This window comes from Haliotis cracherodii, unplaced genomic scaffold, assembly GCF_022045235.1.
Source record: "Haliotis cracherodii isolate W230 unplaced genomic scaffold, xgHalCrac1.p SCAF_7, whole genome shotgun sequence".
Classification (NCBI taxonomy): Eukaryota; Metazoa; Mollusca; class Gastropoda; order Lepetellida; family Haliotidae; genus Haliotis; species Haliotis cracherodii.
Genome location: NW_027266330.1, coordinates 11,430,441 through 11,448,659, shown reverse-complemented (window position 1 = coordinate 11,448,659; position 18,219 = coordinate 11,430,441). Strand labels below are relative to the sequence as shown.

General features: G+C 40.8%; 1 protein-coding gene across 1 annotated transcript in view; it reads right to left on the bottom strand.

Annotated features, from left to right (window-relative positions):
* Positions 1-15,279, bottom strand: part of LOC139447138 (microtubule-associated protein futsch-like) — a 71,747-nt gene extending 56,468 nt beyond the window's left edge. The window contains exons 1-7 of the mRNA XM_071228319.1: positions 15,068-15,279; positions 8,814-8,884; positions 8,184-8,218; positions 6,861-6,921; positions 5,523-5,667; positions 4,010-4,113; positions 1,869-1,906 (exon numbers count right to left, since the gene is read on the bottom strand). Of these exons, the coding sequence (XP_071084420.1) occupies positions 1,869-1,906; positions 4,010-4,113; positions 5,523-5,667; positions 6,861-6,921; positions 8,184-8,218; positions 8,814-8,884; positions 15,068-15,145 (532 nt within the window). The 5' untranslated portion in view covers positions 15,146-15,279. The remainder of the gene's footprint in view (positions 1-1,868; positions 1,907-4,009; positions 4,114-5,522; positions 5,668-6,860; positions 6,922-8,183; positions 8,219-8,813; positions 8,885-15,067) is intronic.
* Positions 15,280-18,219: the final 2,940 nt, after the last annotated feature.

Here is an 18,219-nt window from a genome sequence, read left to right as displayed (position 1 = left end):
ACAAGTCTAAAATGGGCTGCTGGATATGACAAGTCTAAAATGGGCTGCTGGATATGACAAGTCTAAAATGAGCTGCTGGATATGACAAGTCCTAAATGGGCTGCTGGATATGACAAGTCTAAAATGGGCTCCTGGATATGACAAGTCTAAAATGGGCTGCTGGATATGACAAGTCTGAAATGAGCTGCTGGATATGACAAGTCTAAAATGGGCTGCTGAATATGACATGTCTGAAATGGGCTGCTGGATATGACATGTCTGAAATAGGCTGCTGGATATGACATGTCTAAAATGGGCTGCTGGATATGACAAGTCTAAAATGGGCTGGTGGATATGACAAGTCTAAAATGGGCTGGTGGATATGACAAGTCTGAAATGAGCTGCTGGATATGACATGTCTGAAATGGGCTGCTGGATATGAACATTCTAAAATGGGCTGCTGAATATGACGAGTCTAAAATGGGCTGGTGGATATGACAAGTCTGAAATGAGCTGCTGGATATGACATGTCTGAAATGGGCTGCTGGATATGAACATTCTAAAATGGGCTGCTGAATATGACAAGTCTAAAATGGGCAGCAGGATATGACAAGTCTAAAATGAGCTGCTGAATATGACAAGTCTGAATTGGGCTGCTGGATATGACAAGTCTAAATGAGCTTCTGAATATGACAATTCTAAAATGAGCTGCTGGATATGACACATTGCGTCTACTTTTGTTTTGGATGTTTACCAATTTGGTGAAACCCACCTGCACGGTACCTACAAACATATTGATAGAGAATCAGGAATTCGATCCACGCTCATAGGTTTCCTGCAAGCCTAAGGGAGACAACTTCGCACAGCGAGCTGCAGCACCACAGTTTTACCTTGCCCTACAAAACTGTGGGTCCATAAGGAGATAGGAGGGTCCTTTCCCAGGTTAATTGTACAAAATTGTTTATTTGGTTACATAATAGTTTGAACACCCCCCCCCCCCTCAAAAGAAAGACGATAACGCCCGCTCGCCCGCACTACATTTTCAAAAAACATTGCCTGAGAACCATTTTTTAGCCTAATGAATATTACCGTAATCGACGTAATAAGCAGCCAGGGCGCACTCAAAATTAGAAATAGGGGCTCTTAGTGAAAAAAATCTCATCCTACCGGGTACCCACTCAGTGCATGGTGAACAGAGGCATATTCTGAACACTCACTCGCCTAACTTGTGCCATATGTGCTTCAGTGGGGGCAGGACCGAAGCCTTAGAACCTCTCCATACTCAAGCTTCAGCACCTCCCCCTGGACATACCGTATTCAACGGAATAAGCGCCCAGGGCGCTCTCAAAATTAGGAATAGAAGGCTCTTATTAAAATATTATTTTGGTGGAAAAAACAGAGTTGAAAGAAAATTTCATGGTTTATGCTGACAGCCTCAAATGTTTATATATGACAAATATATTTTTCCAGAATTTAATTGCCCATAATTAAGGGTGCATATAACACACAAGTGCGTATTATACGTGAATAAATAAGTCTTGTGTACATTGATCAATCGGAAGGGGTGCTAATTGGGATCGTTCACTAGCCAATATATCAGCAAATATCGCCAAACCCTGAGAAACTAAGAAGATTGGGAACCTTGCCCTTTGCTGAAATGCAGACCATGCCCTGGGCTGATGCATCATATAACACCGGACATTTTCTTATCGTAAGTGAATCAATGTTGTTTAACACCACAGTCAGTAATACACTATCAGGGCCATCTCAGTAATCCAATCTGGCCACGCAAACCAGTGATCAATATCATGAACAACAGTCCACGTCCAGCATGGGGAACAGGAAATACAAAGGGGGGATTTAGGCTGAACATTCACGGTAGAACTTACCTTTAGCAGATTTCACCTGGTTTGCATATCGGGAATTGCTGCAAAAGAAATGAAGATTACAGTTATCTTCAAAGACAATATTTTCATTAATAGCTAGCCACTAACTGTTGTTTCAAATGGCAGTTTGTTAACATGGAAGTTGAAGAAGCTGGGTAAAAAACATATTTTTTAACAATCTTTCTCATATTGAAAAGTGGGGATGACATAACAAAATCACAAGACAGAGCCACCGACATCCCCGGCCATGCTGGCATGCTCAGAGTTGTAAATAATTAATCCTAGATATGTGACAGCAAGACACCAGTGCTAACTAGCATACCGCATTTGACGTAATAAGCACCCTGGGCGCTCTCAAAATAAGATATAGGGGGCTCTTATCATGCTTACTAGAATATTATTTTGGTGAAAAAAACAAAAACAGAGTTGAAAGAGAAATTTCATGCTTTATGCTGACAGCCTGAAATGTTTATATATGATAGATATATTTTTCCAGAATTTAATTGCCCATAATTAAGGGTGCATGTTGGTTGGTTGGTTGGTTGTTTAACGCCGCACTCAGCAGTATTCCAGCTATATGACGGCGGTCTGTAAAATAATCGAGTCTGGACCAGACAATCCAGTGATAAATATCATGAACATCGATCCACGTAATTGGGATCAATGACATGTATCAAGCAAGTCAGCGAGCCTGACCACCCAATCCCGTTAGTCGCCTTTTACGACAAGCACAGTCGCCTTTTACGGCAAGTATGGGTTGCTGAAGACCTATTCTACCCAGGAATCTTCACGGGTCAAGGGTGCATGTAACACACGAATGCGTATTATACGCGAATAAATAAGTCTTGTGTACATTGATCAATCGGAAGGGGTGCCACTTGGGATTGTTCACTAGCCAATATTAGCAGTATTAGCAAATATCGCTGTTGGCGCTTATAATGTCGAATACGGTAATAAATATGCAAGGTTTCATGGCAACAGAATGAAAGGTTTCCGTGAATATGTGTCCCAACTGTGGGTAAGGTGCACCATGTTAAAAAAAATAAGGCAAGGGCCATAACTTTGTTAAAATTGAATTCCCAATCAACATATTTATCCCTTCCTGATCTAAGTAAGAGGTTTCCGAGGAAGAAATCGGGGGTTCTTTAACTTCATGTGAGCAGCATATATAAAACAGTGTTTCTGACTACTGTCTTGTTTTGCCCTCACACCTTTTTCAGCTACAATAATTTAGCCATGTCAGCAATATTCCAACTTTATCACAGCAGCCTGTTAATAACCAAGTCTGGCGAGACAATGCAGTGGTTGATATCATACGTAACATCCTGTGCCATCGGTATGATATCACGCAATCAACCAAGTCGCTGAGCATGACCACCGATCCATTTTTGCACCAGCACAGGTTGCTGGGAACCTTTCTTGTTTGTTTGTTTGTTAAATGCTGCACTCAGCAATCTTCCAGCTATATGACGGCTGTTTGTAAATAATCAAGTCTGGACCAGACAATCTACGCAATTGGGATACGATGACATACATGAACCAAGTCAACGAGCTGATTCCTTTAGTCACTTCTTACATCAGACTCGGTGACCTGGCATCATAATATCCATTGATTGTCTCGTTCATGCTCAGGTCACTGTCATAAAGCTGGTATATTGTGTGCAGCATAACACAAACGAACAAACAAACAAACAAACAAACAAACAAACAAACTAAATCATAAAATACAAGTTATCACATACTCCTCCAGTACAGCAGGGATGAGTTCTAGTAGACCTGACTGCCCAATCCCATTAGTAGCCTCTTATAACAATCATAGTCGCCTGTTACAGCAAGCATTGCTTGCTGAAGACCTATTCTACTCCGGATCTTCACGGGTTGCTAGGGACCTATTCTAGCCTGGAGTCCTAGAGGGCAATATTGAAGGTAGCAATCTGTGGAGGGATCCCTCTACCCCGGATCTTCACGGGTTGCTAGGGACCTATTCTAGCCTGGAATCCAAGAGGGCTATATTGAAGCTAGCGACCTGTGAAGGGATCCCTCTACCCTGGATCTTCACAGGTTGCGAGGGACCTATTCTAGCCTGGAATCCAAGAGGGCTATATTGAAGCTAGCGATCTGTGGAGGGATCTCTCCCAGCCTACCTGGACTCAAGGGTCTGCATCCTCTTCTCCCTCTGTTTCTTGTCCTCCTCACTAGACAGGATATCGTTAGATGCAATCAGGGCCTCGAACTGCTTCCTCATCATCTGTAGACATCAGTGAGTGAGTGAGTGAGTGAGTGAGTGAGTGAGTGAGTGTGTGTGTGCGAGTGAGTGAGTGTGTGAGTGAGTGAGTGTGAGAGTGAGTGAGTGAGTGAGTGAGTGAGTGAAGTTGCAGAGCAGTGTAAAAAACTTAATATAAAAATAAGTAAAACACAGTTGTTTAAGCTCCATTCTACCATGTCACAATGACAAAACATATGCGAACACTCGATTAGAGATGTGGTACTGGTTGAGCCTATTATTTTCAGGAGGTTGAAAGTTTGAGTTCACAAATCAGTGAAGATCAATATGAATCTGCAAATATGTCTGCTTAATGTGCCCGAACCATAAGTTTCACCTCACACATGAAGCACTTCACTGACACACAATATAATCAAGTAGGCAGATATCCTGTCATGATAATTCAACCTGACATCCCCAGAGAAAATGAAACGACCTACGCCAGATTTTGTATATTACACTCTGCTATTGAGACGTCCGAAAGTTCTACATATGACAAGACAAAGCATTGAAGTGTGGTATACATGGCTCCAAAAATCAAGGCATGTTGATGTTACTGAATCGTACTATACACTCGTCAAGTTTTCTGCTGGAAATCATCTTCCCGAGGCAAGGGAGTTAACTGACTGCAAAGGTCCAGTTTCCCTTGCCGAGCTAGGCTGGAATTCCGCAGTTTTGGCTGCACTAACAAGTCTATGCATAGTCCAATCAAAATCGTGCAACGAACTAGACATCCAGTTTGTAAACAACATGGATTTCAATGTGCAGATTTCCATGGACTGCAGGATTTGCGATTTGCATGTGCACTGTCAACTGGGCATCAACAGATGTGTTCCAAATCTTTTTCATGTTTTTAATCAAGGTGCTCAAATGATTTGATGCACTTCGCGGAGGTAAGACCCGTTTTATTATAACATAGATCGTGAAGACAATCTTGAATAAAGATAAAACAGTCAACTGCAGTGTATGCATGACCAGTTTGTTTTATACGTGTATCTAAATAATTTTCCAAGGGCTACAGTCAAAACTATTCCTAATTGGACATTTTGTACCCATCTCATGAGACCTACAGCTGGTTACTAGGGGGTTGGTTACCCAGTTAGTAAACTTGGACTCATCCCACCCCTACAGTGTATGGTTTTAATAAGCTCCTCCCTTTTGTCATCTTATTATGGCAAATATGGTAAGGCATTTTGTTGGGTTTTTCTCAGCCAAACAATATTTTTGCACATACAGAATATCCTGTTAACACTTTGGGGGTAAAACCTGAAGCCGAATTATTTGCTACTCAGCATTTCCTGGAACATTCTGGGGGATGCAACTTTGCACAGCAACCACTAGAGCAACTGTGCCCCCCATGTACTTTTACAACCATGTTTTCAAAGTTGTCATACCTCTGCCCCCTCAAGGCTGTTCTTCAGGTTGAGGATCTCTCTGTCCTTGACCTTCAGCTTGGCCTCGAGGTCAACGCGGGTCTGTTTGAGCGGCTCCGTGCTCTGCAGCGATGCCTTCAACTGTGTCTCCAGCATCTCACAGTCTCTGCAGAAACAACATCCACAATAAAATAGTGAGTGAGTGAGTGAGTTGGGTTTAACGCCGCTTTTAACAGTATTCCAGTTATATCACGGCGTGTCAGCTTAATGTGGGAGGCTGAGGTGATGCAGATCTCAGACGTTTACCACTCGAGCATGGGTATGGTGCTGACAAACCTAGAAACATAATCGGGGCGAACCGGGATTCGAACCCACAATCATAGGTTTCTGGCGTGTCCAAGGGATGCAACTCTGCACAGCGAATCACGGCGCCTTAGACGACTGGGCCACCCGTGCCCCCTCACAATAAAATAGAGTGCTTAAAGCAACTCAATATGCATGTAATTTGAAAATCTTGACCTGTAACTACATTTTCCATCTATTTCCGTCGATAATTTTAGTGGTTGATGGAGTGTGTCCACCATTGTCTGGGATCAACAGTTCAGCAATGGAGGCCACCAAATCACAGCTTCAGTCTGTACAGGCCACCTCCATATACGGTCGCCGTAGCATGCACAGAGAGGAGCTTGTAGGTGTTTAAATTTGTTTGTTTGTTGTTAACGCCGCACTCACCCATATTCCAGCAATGTGATAGCGGACTGGAAATAATGAAGTCTGTACCAGACAAACCTGTGGTTAATATCACGAGGATCAATCTATGCAAATGAGACATGATGACATGATCCATCCTTGATTGTTTGTTTGTTGTTTAACGCTGCACTCAGCAATATTCCAGCTGTATTACGGCTGTCTGTAAATAGTCAAGTCTGGACCATACAATCCAGTGATTGATATCATGAGCATCAATATACGCAATTGGGATATGATGACATGCATCAACCAAGTCAGTGAGCCTGACCACCCGTTAGTCGCCTCGTAAGACAAGCATAGTCGCCGCTTATGGCAAGCATGGGTTGCTGGAGGCCTATTCTACCCTGGATCTTCACGGGTCCGGGGGTCTGTAAATAATCGAGTCTGGACCAGACAATCTAGTGACTGATATTATGAGCATCGATATACGCAATTGGGATACGATGACATGCATCAACCAAGTCAGTGAGACTGATCACCCGATCCCGTTACTTGCCTCTTACGACAAGCATAGTCACCTATTACGACAAGCATGGGTTTCTGAAGACCAATTCTAACCTCTGGACCCTCAGGGAAGATGCTTACAAAATATACCACGTTCCTACTCACAATTGAGATCGGTCCAGCTTCTTTGACATATCCTCTAATCTCTTGCTCTGGACATCGAATTGTGGGAAGGTTAAAGAAAAATCATTGAACATTAACCATGCCCATCATACACCAATAGATTACAAAAACAACATGGTAGAGATTTATCAGATGCGAAATCCAGCATCCTATATGCCAAAAAACTGAAAACACAAACACAAAATACAGAGCGCATCTACAGGGACACAGTGAATTTGTGTGCATGCACAGGAAAGAAAGAAGCTATTTCATAATTTGGTACCTCTTAAACATGTGCCTTGTGGCACACTCGAAAATATATCCCATTCTATCCCTATCATTCCCCCGAGAAATGTGTGAGATCACATATGTTACAACACTTCAGTGAGTGAGTGAGTGAGTGAGTGAGTTGGGTTTTACACGGTGGGGGACACCAGAAATTGGCTTCACATATTGTACCCATGTGGGGAATCGAACTCGAGCCTTTGGCGTGATGAGCAAACGTTTTAACCACTAGACTACCCCACCACCCCTACCATGCCTACAATACTCCAGTATAAGCAGGATAAGCTCACCCAAACTTTAGAGGACAAAAAAGTTGGGGTGGGATAAAATTGCAGGGTTTTGTGTCCTATACGAATACAATATGTCAATGGACATGATGGACGCAATAACTTACAATGCGAGTCATGTGGGATAAAAAAAGTGGTCCTACTGCAATACTAGCCTTTAAACAAAAGAAAGGCAAAATGGTCTTATCATGCTTGTTTGATCGATGCTTAACGCCACATTCAGAAATATTCCATCTATATTATGGCAGCCTGTAGATAGAATAATAGAATCTGGACCAAATAGTCCAGTGGTTGATATTGTGAGCAACAATCCATGCCATCAGGGTACGATGACATACAATCAGCCAAGTCAGTAAGTCTGACCACCCGTGTCTCTTACGACAAGCATATGTTGCTGGGAACCTATTTTAACCCAGGATCCCCACTGGATATTTGTTTGTTTAACGCCGCACTCAGCAATATCCCAGCTATATGACGGCGGTCTGTAAATAATCGTGTCTGAACCAGACAATCCAGTGATTGACATAATAAGAGCATCGAGCCACGCAATTGGGATACGATGACATGCATCACCCAAGTCAGCGAGCCTGACCACCCGATCCCATTTGTCGCCTCTTCCGACAAGCATAGTCACCTCTTACGGAAACAATGGGTTGCTGAAGACCAATTCTACCCCGGATTTCCATGGGTCACTGGGTATTTAATCGTGTACATAGACAATTCCTGTTTGTCAAAACAACCTTCAAAAGGATATCTTCACATTTGGTTCTGTACTTTCGGATCAGCAAACTGAAAACAAAACAGATCAAAGTTTAACAAAATGATCATAAAGATCGTGCCATGGCACTGTAGCTCTCCTGGACATGTCCTCAAAAGTTTAAGTGAGTGAGTGAGTTGGGTTGAATGCCGCTTTTAACAGTATTCCAGTTATATCATCGCGTGTGGGAGGAAAGCCCGAAGTGATGCAGGTCTCAGACGTTTACCACTTCGGTGAAACCCACGAGCATGGGTATGGTGCTGATAAACCAGGATTCGAACCCACAATCATAAGCGTGCCCAAGGGACGCAACTCTGCACAGCGAATCGCGGCACCTTAGACGACTGGGCCACCCGTGCCCCTCAAAAGTTTAAGATGTCTCAACAGAGATTTAATATATGCATGTGTAAATAAATATTTCAGGAGATTAATATTTAAGACCTGAAATTTGCCTTCAAATATGAATAGTTAGTGAGTGAGTGAATTTGTTTCACAGCATGTCACCACCTGATCCAACATAGGTTACAGGGGACAAGTTCAGTGATGCGTGTGTGTGTGTGTGTGTGTGTGTGTGTGTGTGTGTGTGTGAGAGTGAGAGCACCAGGCAGGGTAACAACAAGTACTCACTCTGTGGAGATGATCTTCTGCTTCAGAGTCTGGTAGTTGATGGCATGCTCCTCCTGCAATCGTGTCACCTCCTGAATACAGAACAGTACAGTACAACCAGGGCCCGAGCCAAGGAACAGGAGCTAACTTGTACCAGGGGCATGTTGACATGGAAACAGAGCTACAGATAAGCAGCGTATTTGCGTAAAATACCCCCCAAAATAATCAAAACCCAATTACCTTCAATTAAATGAAAAACTCAAATGTATAAAAACAGCATGTGTAAATACCAAATGAAGCTTTTTCAGCATGCGTACAAAGGGGCTAATTTCCAAAACACAATTACAAGCTAATTTACTTTCCAAGGTCAAGCCTATATACATGATATACATAGAATAGTTATATACATCTAAAACATTATTTCATTTTTTTTAAATCTTAAAATGTTCTCTTGGGAAATACCCAATAGAGTGGTGAATGGATGAGTGAAAAAATATAGGTTACCCAATGAAAAATGTAATAACCTAATTAAAATAGAAACCCTAGAGTAAAAACTCAATTGCTCAAAAGTTACCTGGAGCTCTGATGAAAACCAAGTTGCACCAAACAAACCAGGTTGCACCTTAGTCCCATAAATTTATCAAAGCTGAAACATAGGCTGGCCTGCTGCCAGTGTCACATAAACTAATGACATGCTCACATGGCAACCAAGTTGCACCAAACAAACCAGATTGCAGCTTGGTCCCATAAATTTATCAAAGCTGAAACATTGACCAGCCTGCTGCCAGCGTCACATAAACCAATGATGCATTACTGTAAAACGTAAAATATTTTGCACATAATCTTGAAGAACCCAGTTTGATGATGTCAAGCCTAACAAGGCAAGACAAATTACACATGACTCGGGGATTAGACTGTAGGTATTGACTGTGTTCAAACAATGGTGGACAAGTAAGGGTTAGTCACACACAAATTTGAAACTATTAGCAATGATTAGGTTGTATTTGTACATTTTTCATATAGCTACATTGAGCCCCAATAATGTTGTATCATCAACACACAAAAGAAACATACTGCCACAGTACTGTAGTTCATACACTCATATCGTCAACAGCTTATGATGTCAACAAAGACCGCCACTTAACAAAATGTCACTGTCAGTAACGATGTCAAATATTTGAAATACTGCAGACTAAACACTGAAATCCTAATGATTTGAACAAAATACGATCTCATCATATTGCCAGCTTCCCACACCATCATGGCTTCAAGAATGGACACATGGCAGTTTCAAGACATTTGACGGTGACAAACCTCGGGTTATTTGTAAATGCAGTAACATGAATTGTAGGGCCAGATACAGCCACTGACTTGAACCCTTGTCTTGCCTCTTTCATTGTAACCCAAATATGATGTTTCAACATAATTTACTGATTATTCATTGACTTTCTAGGGGGCACGGCTGGCGCCGTGATTCGCTGTGCAAAGTTGCGTCCCTTGGGCACGCCAGAAACCTATGATTGTGGATTCGAATCCCGGTTCGCCCCCATTATGTTTCTAGGTTTGTCAGCATTGGTGTGTAGCTCGTGGGTTTCACCGAAGTGGTAAACGTCTGAGACCTGCATCACTTCGGGCTTTCCTCCCACATTTAGCTGACGCACCGCAATATAACTGGAATATTGTTAAAAGTGGCGTTAAACATAACTCACTCACTCACACTCATTGACTTTCTATGGTCGTATACTGACCGATTCCTTGCTTAACCTCTGGATTTCATTTTGGAATTCACCTTGCAAAACATTTTTAAAACACACAAGAAAACCCTGGTGACATCCCCTGGGCATTTGAAAATCGATAATGAATGTGCTAAGCGAGATTAGATATTGCTTGTAACTAACATGCAGGTGATACAACAGTTGATGATTCGGAAATAGAATAAGTGACTATGGCTGAACCGATCTTTAGATCAACACTGAACCTATCACCACGGAAACGGTTACACGATAGCTGTAACAATAAGCTGTGACAATGTTGACACACCTGTGAGTGGTGCGAGTATTGATTCAGCACTCATTGTATTACTATATAACACTTATCTGTTAGTGTAGCGTAGTGATAATAGGAAAATACATGTACATTGTCTGATTAAGATTGACCAGTTTATTACTCACAACATACAAATAATTACTCTTGATGGGGGTCAATATTAGAAAACAATGACCCGAGGACCCAAAGTCTGAGGTGTTCTGACCGGGTCTTCGGGTCCTTGTTTTTTAATATTTACCTTGTCAAGTGTAATCGATCGCTTTGTTAAAACGAAATTCACATTAAAGTTTATGAAGCCGTTAAACTGTTTTATTACTATGATTACAGTAACTTTGCTGAAATGTTAGTACCAGATGCCATCTTGTTTTCTAGCAGACGGTCAATATTTGTCATGTGACAGGTCAATACTGATCATATGATGAGTCAATATTTGAGGTCAGTGTCAGTCACATGATCAGGGGGTCTACATTGAAATGAATTGTTTTGCCATGTAAAACACATTAAACAATGGAATTGCAAGATTCTTCATATAGGTATAATAAAGAAAATATTAGCTTAAGTCTCTTTTTGGTGAAATATGTTTGTAAAAGCTTAATTTCTTAGTGCTGATAAATAACCCCCACAGCCCCTAAAACTTTACAGGAAGAATGTACCCATCAAAGTGCCATCATCAACGCAGAGCACAAGTTTAGGAGCAACACCCTCACCAACACATCCAGGAAGGGTTTTTGTTTTTGTACATTTCCTTCTAACCAGAGATATTTTAACAACTCAATTAATGCTACAAAATAAAACGAAGTATCTTCTTCCGTATTGGTCCTGTTATCAGTCTACAAAGCCATAACATTAGATATAACTATATTAATAACATGCATTGGGAATTTATACTGACGCTTTCTTAAGAATATCAGCCTCTGATAAAGTCTGGACAAATACCTACAGTGTTCGTTGTTGTTGAACACTAAACTCAGCAATTTTCCAGCTATATGATGATGGTCTGTAAATAATGGAATTCTGGACCAGACAATCGAGTGATTGACATCATGAGCATCAATCTAGACAACTGGGATACGATGACATGTATCAACCAAGTCAGCGAGCCTGACCAGGCATATGTGCGTGCGTGTGCATGTTGGGTGTAAACAATGCAAACATTCTGGTATCTGAATTGATAAAACAAGTTCACAGTTGTGGAGACTCACAGTCAGACACTCCACAGCACCTGACAGAGATTCATCACAGTTATATTGCTTCAAAGGGGCACTGATCTCTGACAATTCTCCGGGATGGGATGTTGCCTTTGTTATTGTTTTTTTCCTGTCAATACCCGGCTGATATACAAGAAATCTTGAATAGATCACAACCTATGCTGCCCCAACCATAAGGGCGTATCGTCACAATGATCAACAGAAATGAAATACAGTTTTGTTTTGTCTTGGAACTACTAAGCAAATACATGTATCTTTGGGGGTCATCTCAGTAATGGTAACAAAGTTTTGACAAGTCACTTGCTTGGTATTGTGAGATTTTCGTTTCCACTATTTTGACTTGCAATACAAACTAATGATTTCACCTGAGCATTGCTTTTCATATCATGTGTACACGCTACAGCAAATGTGTAAAATGACTGAAATTGTGACTTAGGCAATTTATAAAACACCTAAATATTTCAGTTATTTGAAAAATTGACTGAAAAATCTAATTGGTATAGAAACTGTACCCCCAGTTGGAAAAGAATCCATAAAAGAGTTTTCTTGTTAAAGGTTGCACAAAATGTTTCAGAAAACAAATTGTAAGTTAAGAATTAAAAATTGCGGGGCTTTGTTTTCCTAAAAATCCAAATATTTTAAAGAAACTTTGCACTGCACTATTTTTCAAGTTATAAGGTCATGAAGGTTGCACAAAAAATGTCCTCGGAAGGACAGACAGAATTCCTTGGTATAACTACAATGTTAGTTGCCTGAAAAAAAAAATGGTTGTTGATGTTTTGAGTATATGAACAGAACTTCATTATTCCAAAATTAATACCTAAATGAAGTTGCTGTACGCTAAAGTACATAATTGTATTTACAGATTTACTTTAATGGTTTATTTTTACTGTGTACCATCCAGATTAAGTTTTGCATGGGATGTAGAAACGTGGTCCATCATGTTTCATTTTCAGGAGCATAACTTAAAACATTTCATAGAGCTTCATGATCCCTGGAGGGGGCACGGGTGGCCCAGTCGTCTAAAGCGCCGCGATTTGCTGTGCAGAGTTGCGTCGCTTGGACACGCCAGGGTGGATTCGAATCCCGGTTCACCCCAATTATGTTTCTAGGTTTGTCAGCACCATACCCGTGCTCATGGGTTTCACGGAAGTGGTAAATGTCTGAGATCTGCATCTCCTTCGGCTTTCCCCCCACATTAAGCTGACACGCTGTGATATAACTGGAATAATGTTAAAAGCGGCGTTAAACCAAACTCACTCACGATCCCTGGTACCTTTTTCTATTCTGGAGTTATATTTTTTTGCATTTCTATGGCAACGAGTTTGCCAGAGCATAAGTCATAAAATGTTTCTCATTTCTTTGTATAAGGCAAGAACTGAACTGGTGGGTTTACTTTTGGTGTGTCAAGATTTTGAGTTAACAAGTTGAACTAAGGTTCAAATGAGAGGTTCATTTCTCAGTTTAGAGACATGTTATAATGTCAGTTGTATTCACAAACCTTTTTGGTATAATGAGGTATATGGCATATACATTGTTTGATTTATCCACATAATTAAAAAATGGGGATATTGATGACATTATCTTCTCGTTCACTTTACATCGATAGTATACAATAACCAAATGCAATGGCAAAAATAAATCAAATGTTATATTTAATCCTTTATGTCCATTGACATGGCAGTTACTTGACATGACCAAATATCAAGCTATGAAACACAGAAATGGGATCCAAACCAATCTCAGTCAGCTTGTCATCCTCTCAATCCGAAAAATGCAAAAATGCTTTCAAGGAGGGGATACTTTTTTAAATTAAAATATAACCATCAGGGGTATTACCAAATAATGGCATTCCATGAGGTTCCAACATTCTTTTTGTGAGTTTGCTAAGGTTGAAGAAATTAATTAACATGCGCCCTTTGTAATATCAAAATCATAAGAGTTCATGGGTCGCCAATCAGTGTTCAGAAATGTGTATATTGCCTCAAAGTTTATTTCCACAGTCCTTGGTCACGGTAGCCCAGGCTCTTGACGAGCTCACTAATGTTAGCCAGCAAGTCGACTCACAGAAGTTAATGAGTGCTATCGGGCGGTGTTAGACAGCCGGGTTGAAGCCAGAGATTAGTGCCACTTAAATATCATGTTGTTATTACATGTTGGGATCAGTGTCATCATGCAGTTACATGTTCTCTCTACTCCACTGTGTGTGAGTGTGTGTGTGTGTAGTGGGGGAGGGGGGGCTTAGGTGGTACAGTCATCTGAGGTTCTACATAAATTTGTTGTAGAGTTGCATCCCTTACTGTAATGCCAGGATCCTATGAATGCGGGTTCATATACTAGATTCACCAGGATTAGGCTTTTGTTTTTCCGCGCTATATGCATGATGTCACTCAAGAGGTTTACATCTAAGTCTAGTCTGTCTAACAGTCCCTGAACCATATTATTTCCCCTTCTACTCGGCCCTTCCTCTAGTGCTATATACCTAAATGAAGCAAGTCTAGATTCTACCATTGCACAACCCATGCTTGCCGCCAAAGGTGACTATGCTTGTCGTGAGAGATGACTAATGGGATCGGGTGGTTAAGCTTGCTGACTTTGTTGATGCATGTCAACGATCTCAATCATTGGATTGTCTGGTCCAGACTCGATTATTTTACAGACCGCCGTCATATAGATGAGTGCGGCTGTAAACAACAAACAAAACAAAAACAAACAAAAACTATTCCCAAAATTCAATCAGTGACCAGCTGGGGACACGTGTTGTCGAAATAATTTATATAGAACTTGGGCGGTTGTGATATCATACCTTGAAGAAAACGAAAACGAAAACAAACAGACGATTATGGATTACAGAGTTGAACATAAACTAGCAATGAACAGGTGCTTGTGTAAACACTAACAACTTGATCAGAATTATCAGCAGTCTCTAAAGTGGTAGACATGTAACTGCAGACGATCACATCCGTCAAACATCATTTTCACAAAATGTTTACCAATACTTTGTAAAAGGTAATCGCATACCTTTTTCAGTTTTCGACAACCTTCGCACCAAACCGTCTCCTCCACATCAAAGGGTGGTAGTCCTTCCTGACGATCCATGTCAATCTCGGAAGAATATTCTCGAGCGTATTTATATCAATATTCATCCATTCTGTCGGTAAAATTCATTCATAGTTGCTGACAGGTCGCTGAAACAACGTTTATGTTTTGGGGACTTCATTCCAATGTTTTCATTTCCCGTACGCACAACGTGGAGGAAATCAGAGGCATTATGGGATAATTTGCATTAGACAGGACAGAGTTATTTCCCTTGATCCAACCTGCTTGAGGCAGAGACGTTTGTAAGAGGTTTTGAATCCTGGAAATTACCAACAGATAGTGTGTAATTGTGAATAAAAAATGGTTAAATTAATACATCCCGGAATAATTTTGGACTGGACAATTGTCCAATAAATGAATGAATAAACAATATCATTCTAAATTATTCTAGATCAATGGGTAGTCATGACTACCGGTATGTAACGATTTGTTTGTGTTGTTTACGCTGTTATCAGCAATATTCCTGCCATATTACTTCTGTCCGTAAATAATCGAGCCTGGACCGGAAAATCCAGTGATTGCATCGATCTACGCAATTGGGATACGGTGCCATGCGCATCAGCCAAGTCAGCGCGCCTGACCATCGGAATAATTATCTTATTTCGCACGCCACTCCTGGTATCGTTTTGACACGTCCGCTCTGAACAAGCTATGGTAGTCCAAGACATAACGAGATAACTGTGATTTTAAATAGCATCATAATAAACATATGTCGTATCACTTAAAGTTGATGGGACGGGAAAATTATAGGGCTACATGTTGTCTCGATTGAGGTGAAGTTTGTAAGGCGCCAAGTACAAAATGCAAGGGGAGATAATTACAACAATTACCGCTATGCGGCGCTGTCCACGTTGCCATGGCGTCGTTATTCATTGTCACGACGCCATATTGTGGTTAATGACAGCTGTCATTTTACTCGTCGATATATTTTCGTTTTCTCATCAAATTCAAACAGTTTAATGATCATGAGACCATTGCATCTTTCCGGTAAGACAGTGGGAACATGTTTAAAGTATTGAGTGTTTATTTCTCGAAAGTTATGAGGATGTAACCGTTATTAACCATTCATAAGCCTACACTCAACAAATATACATTTTTCGCAAATTTGCGTTTACATTGATGCAGGTTTGACACGCTGGAACCCGCTGGGGTTCTGAGATAGAATTGGTGGGTCAGCATTTACCCAACTCACTTCACTACTACGAAAACAGAATTGTACTATGGGCCTGAGGCCTTTCAGTATGGAATATAACTTATCCTAGCCTATCCCACCAAACTATCCTATACGACTTTATGCATAGGACGGTCCGGTTCGGGGCTTGGTTGGTTGATATAGCGTGTCATCGTACCGACAGCGTGGATCTTTGCTCAAATACCATTCACTGAATTTTTCTGGCGCAGGTTTGATTATTTCCAGTCGCCGTCATATAGCTGCAGTACCAGCGATAGAAATTGGCACTAGTCCTGTAGTCCTTGCCCAAACTGCCCAATAGTTAAGGACGAGTAGACATTTTCTATTTCTATATGTTATCATTATAAGGACTAGTGGAACAAAATGTAAGTTTCTACCGCTTAATTTACTGATAATTACTGTGCTGCGTCAAACAACAAGCAAACAAATCACGAAAAAACACGCACGGAACCAATATGATAGCACAGTAACGACGCTGAAGGGGTCGTTGTCGGCACATGTACTACAGAAATGTACCCAGGTACAGATACAGAAACGTACCTGGTACTCATTCTAGGGTACGTTTCGGTATTTTGATTTGGCCAAGGGTACATTTCTGTAGTACCCGTTCCGACAACGACCCCTTTAGCAGTACTGACTTTGCCTTACTAGCGTTGCATAGAATTGGCCTCAGTTGTTATGCCAGTTTACATGTCATTAAAACATGGGCCAATTACTGCAGGATAGATAACTGGGTGGGATATACCATAGGTAAATGAACTCAAGTAAAATTATAGAGCTAATTTGTCTCGATTGAGGTGAAGTTTGTAAGGCGCTAAGTACGAAATGCAAGGGGAGATAATCACATCAAATATCGCTATGTGGCGCTGTCCATGTTGCCATGACGTCGTTGTTATTGTCACGACGCCATTTGTGGTTATTGACAGCTATTATCTTACTTGCCGACATATTTTTGTCTCATCTTCACATTGAAACTGTTCTACGAAAATGAGGCATTCCGGTAAGACAGTGCGGATGCGCTGGGCATGTTCAAAGTATTGAGTGTATTTATCTCGATAGTTGTGAGACTTTAACCATTCATAAAAGACAGAGCAAAATATACATTTTCTGTTTCAATTTTATGAACATGATAAGCGACGCGAAACGAGAATGTAGAAGTCAGTTATGCCTTATTTTACTCTCTTTGGGAGTTTTCCACTAGGAACTGGATTCAATTTGAATGAAATTTCGTGAAATTATTGAATTTTGAACTGGTGTTCCATTCTCATGGAATATAAACAGGGGTTCTGGGCCCCGGGGTTCTTCCAATCTTCAGACCGGTACCCTGTGACACGTATCAAATAACCAGGGGACCCAGTTTGTTCAAGAGCACACACACCATGCTTGACAGCTATAACTAGCCAACTTTATAGCCCAGAGCCGGTTATATCTTACCCTAAACAAAGTCCTTATACATCCCGGTCATAGCACTAATTAATAACTTATTAATTTTATACAACATCTGACTCTCTATACATCTGATAAATACATAGGTCCGTGTTATATCTCTGCCCTTGATTATTACCCAAACAAGGGTGAGAGAGACATTTTTCTGCTCGTTTTGGATTATTTATTTAAATACAACGTCAACCATTCTGGGAAAGGCCCCATGAAATATCTTGCTTCTTATCACTCATAAAATGAATAATTAGGTCGAATTTCTGTCTTTATTTCAATTTCATTACAACTCCAACTTCGATTCACAATTGTCGAACCAGAGAGCATATCCCGGTATATATTCTCTGGTTGAACTAAATGAAAATAATAATATTAAGCAGCAGAAAGTATGGTCAATAAATACTCGTATTTGGATATATACTTCAAGAACTCTCGCCCCGACCGC